Genomic DNA, 3,620 nt, shown 5'->3' with positions numbered 1-3,620 from the left:
CATTACACAATGTGGTGTTCCTGGTCAAAAATGCTTATACATTTTTCATTATGCTATGTCATTGCCAAATATTGCATTCAACTTGCCTGTACTAATTGTGAGAAAACAAGTTTGAAACCAAAATTTAGTGATAATGAGAGTTTTACAAGCAGTATTTAAAAGGCTGGACATGTTTTAATTAGATAAAGGATTTTCAGCACAGCACAGGGTTAACGCAGGAATAACACTTCTGCTGGTGTCTTCATAATTGCTGTTTTGTGCACACTTGTGATTTATCTTGTGCTCTGATTTCAGGGCATCATGCTGGTTTATGATATTACTAATGAGAAATCATTTGACAACATCAAAAACTGGATCCGAAACATAGAGGAGGTGAGTGTTTCAGTGCCCAATTTATCTTCCTTTACAATACACTTCAGATTTCAAGGCTTCTGCTGTGTGCAGTACTTGCTTAATATACGTAATCATCAGATCTTATCTGCATTTTTTAATGCAATAAAAGGTTATAATATAAATAATTACATAAAAGGTTACTGTAGTACAAACAGTCAAGCATTGGTTAAATTCTCATGGAAATGCATGAACTGATCAAATGTAGTTAAAATGCATTGCATTTTGCTTTGGATAAGTGTCTGAAAATGCATTCATGTAAATGTAAATATTTTGCCTATTTAATTTTTAAATATAAAATAGTCATTGAAATTGACATTATTGGCCATTGCATCTCACTGCTTTTTGTCTCTAGCATTTTCCAGCGTATGTGTTATTGTGCTTTTAATACAACATGTCCAGTAAATAATAGTTTTTGAATACAAAAGCATGTGTTATGTGAACTCTTATTATTGTTGTCTAAACTACCGGTAACCTAACTACTAGTCAGTCATTCAGACTAGTCAATTTTGAAAATGTGTAGTATTGCACATCCTTACCACCAATAACGGTTGCATATTCAACTGCAAATTATTACAATTCATGTTCTTGTATGTTTTCAACCCAGCATGCATCGGCGGATGTAGAAAAAATGATTTTGGGAAACAAATGTGACATTAATGAGAAGAGGCAGGTGTCTAAAGACCGAGGCGAGAAGGTGAGCAGACCATGTTCCTTTACAAAGCTTGATGTTCTCTTATACCCTTTGTCTTCGCAAAAAACAGTTTGCTAGTGTAATATTACTTAACTTTCATTGTATAAGACTCTACAGCAATGATGCCACCTTCCACAAGAATGCATTTAGTTAATGATCTACCTGCATCACCACGAATGGCTAGAACTGCTAAACAGTCTGTAATCATCCAGAGAAACCATCATACTTGTATTTTATATAATGGAATCTGCCTGTACTCGTTTAGCTGGCGTTGGAGTACGGCATCAAGTTCATGGAGACGAGTGCGAAGGCTAATATCAACGTTGAGAACGTAAGTGTAAATGGCTTTATGATTAATCCTCGTTTCATTTTCTTATCATATCTGCAGCAGATAGAACGTTTAAAGGTCTAATCAAGACATAATGATGTTTTCTGCTCTACTCGCAGTCATTCTTAACGCTCGCCAGAGACATAAAATCAAAGATGGACACGAAATTGGTGAGACTTTCTTTTTCTGTGCTTTAGCTTTGTGTAAAAATGAATTTAGATTGAAAATTGGGTAACAGTTTACAATAAGGTTTCTTTTGTTATCATTAGTTAACATGAACTAACAAAGAACAGTATTACTACACTATTTATTCGTCTCCGCTTATGTTAATCTCCGCATATACTAATGCATTTTTAAGATCAAAAGTTGTATCTGTTAACGTTAGTTTATGCACTGTGAATAACACAAACATTTGTATTAACTGACATTAACAAAGGTTAATAATTGCTGTAAAAATGTGTTCTTTTTATAAGTTCATTAATGAATCAGTGTTAACAAGTGAGACAACTAGCATGTGAAACAGTATGAAACTACTTTTTTTTAACAGTAATATGCATGGCACATGATCTGTGTTACATGATTAATCGATTGCTATGCATTTATCATCTTGGAAATAAGTTGATTTTGCATTAAGTCAACTTTTGGATGTCTTATTAAATAAATTAAATTGTAAATAATGACAATTTTGGTAACACTTTGCTTAAAGCCTTTATAGCATTTTTAATGTACGTTGAAATGCATTATACATTTTCATAAATAATTGTAACCAAAGTAAAAATGCATTACAATATTTGCAGATTCCTTGTTACATCTACAATTGGTTGTTTGTCATGTTTTAATGCATTATATATTTTCATAAATTGTTAAAATGCGTTGTAATATTTGAAGATACATTTTTACATCTGAAATTGGTTTGTCTTGTTTTTTTATATGCATTATATTTTCTCAAGGTGCAACGGTGAATAGATAAGTCTTATAACGGTCTAATTATTAATAAGATCATACAGTGCATTATGAGGCATAATTAATGCATTAAAAATACTTAATTATTATTAATACTTATTATATATTTATATATAAAGGCTTCAAGTAAAGTGTTACCACAGTTTTCCTTTTAGATGAATGAATCCAATATCCCATGCTCAGTATTGGCACAATTTCTGGCTAGCTTGATTTGCAGTAATAAAGTGAGAATCTGGAGTCTGATGAGGTTTTTTTTCTTTTTTCTTTGCTCACACAGGAGGGGAACAATCCTCAGAGCAGCAACCATGGAGTGAAAATTACCACTGAACAGCAGAAAAAGAGCAGCTTCTTTCGCTGTGTGCTACTGTGAAGACCAAGGCCTTACTGTCCGCCGCCCATGGGCTGGACACGACTGGACTATGCTCTCCCTCTTAGCACTCCTCCTCCTTCCTCTTTTATCCCATCTCTTCTTCTCTGTCGCGCTCTTCTTCCAGCCCTAGGGCAGTCGGAGTTCCTGGCTCCTCTTATCTTCTTCCATTGACAGATTAGCGATGCCGCTTCCTCTCGCTCATGACCCTTCCCCGACGAAACCGTGGTGGGAAAGCATTGGTTCTACAAGTCAAGGTGAAGAACTGGGTGCTGATGCATCGTCGCAATCGTTCCAGCAGCAAACGTGCACCTAAAGAAGATCCCACATCTTTGTTTCAATCGCTCGTTTTGAGCGCACAACTGCCAAAATTGATCCATTCCTTCGTGGCGACCTGGAAGCAGTCGTGATTGTGGGTCAAGCCGCAGATCTGATATTGAGCCAGTTCGAGAGTTACGTGGGACTTTCTTTATCATTCCATTTTATTTTTGGCCCTCATGCATTCTTCGACAATCACATGACCTTATTGTAAGTAGAGGAATATTATAACCCACCTCTTAGATGCTTTTTCCTTTCTTTCATTTAAAAAAAAAAAAANTACCCCCCTTTTTTTTTTTTTTTTTTTTTAAACATGTACACAAAGCTATTTCCAAATAATTCAGTTTTTTTTATGCAGTAGCGCTAGCTTTCGTTTTAACATTCCTTCGAATAAATCCAAAACTCAGGTCTTGCTTTATCACGACCTGAAAACGGCCCAACATGAAAGCGTTCTTTAATTAAAAACACTTGAATTGACTAGTGTAATCAAATGAAGCTGACAAGTAGCCCTTGACAGGAAGTGGAAATCCTGAGTTTGTAGTGTTAACAAATATGCATAA

The 3,620-nt window shown here is 35.0% G+C and overlaps 1 protein-coding gene across 1 annotated transcript; it reads left to right on the top strand.

Moving 5' to 3' along the window:
* Positions 1–294: 294 nt before the first annotated feature.
* Positions 295–3,333, top strand: LOC107579652 (ras-related protein Rab-8A-like; the record flags this gene model as incomplete). Its single annotated transcript, XM_016265455.1, has 5 exons — positions 295–372; positions 998–1,087; positions 1,350–1,415; positions 1,532–1,582; positions 2,653–3,333. Coding segments are annotated over 5 exons (378 nt in total), but the record flags the coding sequence as incomplete, so codon positions are not given.
* Between the last annotated feature and the right edge of the window lie 287 nt (positions 3,334–3,620).

Source organism: Sinocyclocheilus grahami, unplaced genomic scaffold, assembly GCF_001515645.1.
Source record: "Sinocyclocheilus grahami isolate Dianchi unplaced genomic scaffold, SAMN03320097.WGS_v1.1 scaffold18842.1, whole genome shotgun sequence".
Lineage (NCBI taxonomy): Eukaryota > Metazoa > Chordata > Actinopteri > Cypriniformes > Cyprinidae > Sinocyclocheilus > Sinocyclocheilus grahami.
The sequence above is the reverse complement of the archived record's forward strand: the minus strand, read 5'-3'. Positions and strand labels throughout refer to the sequence as shown.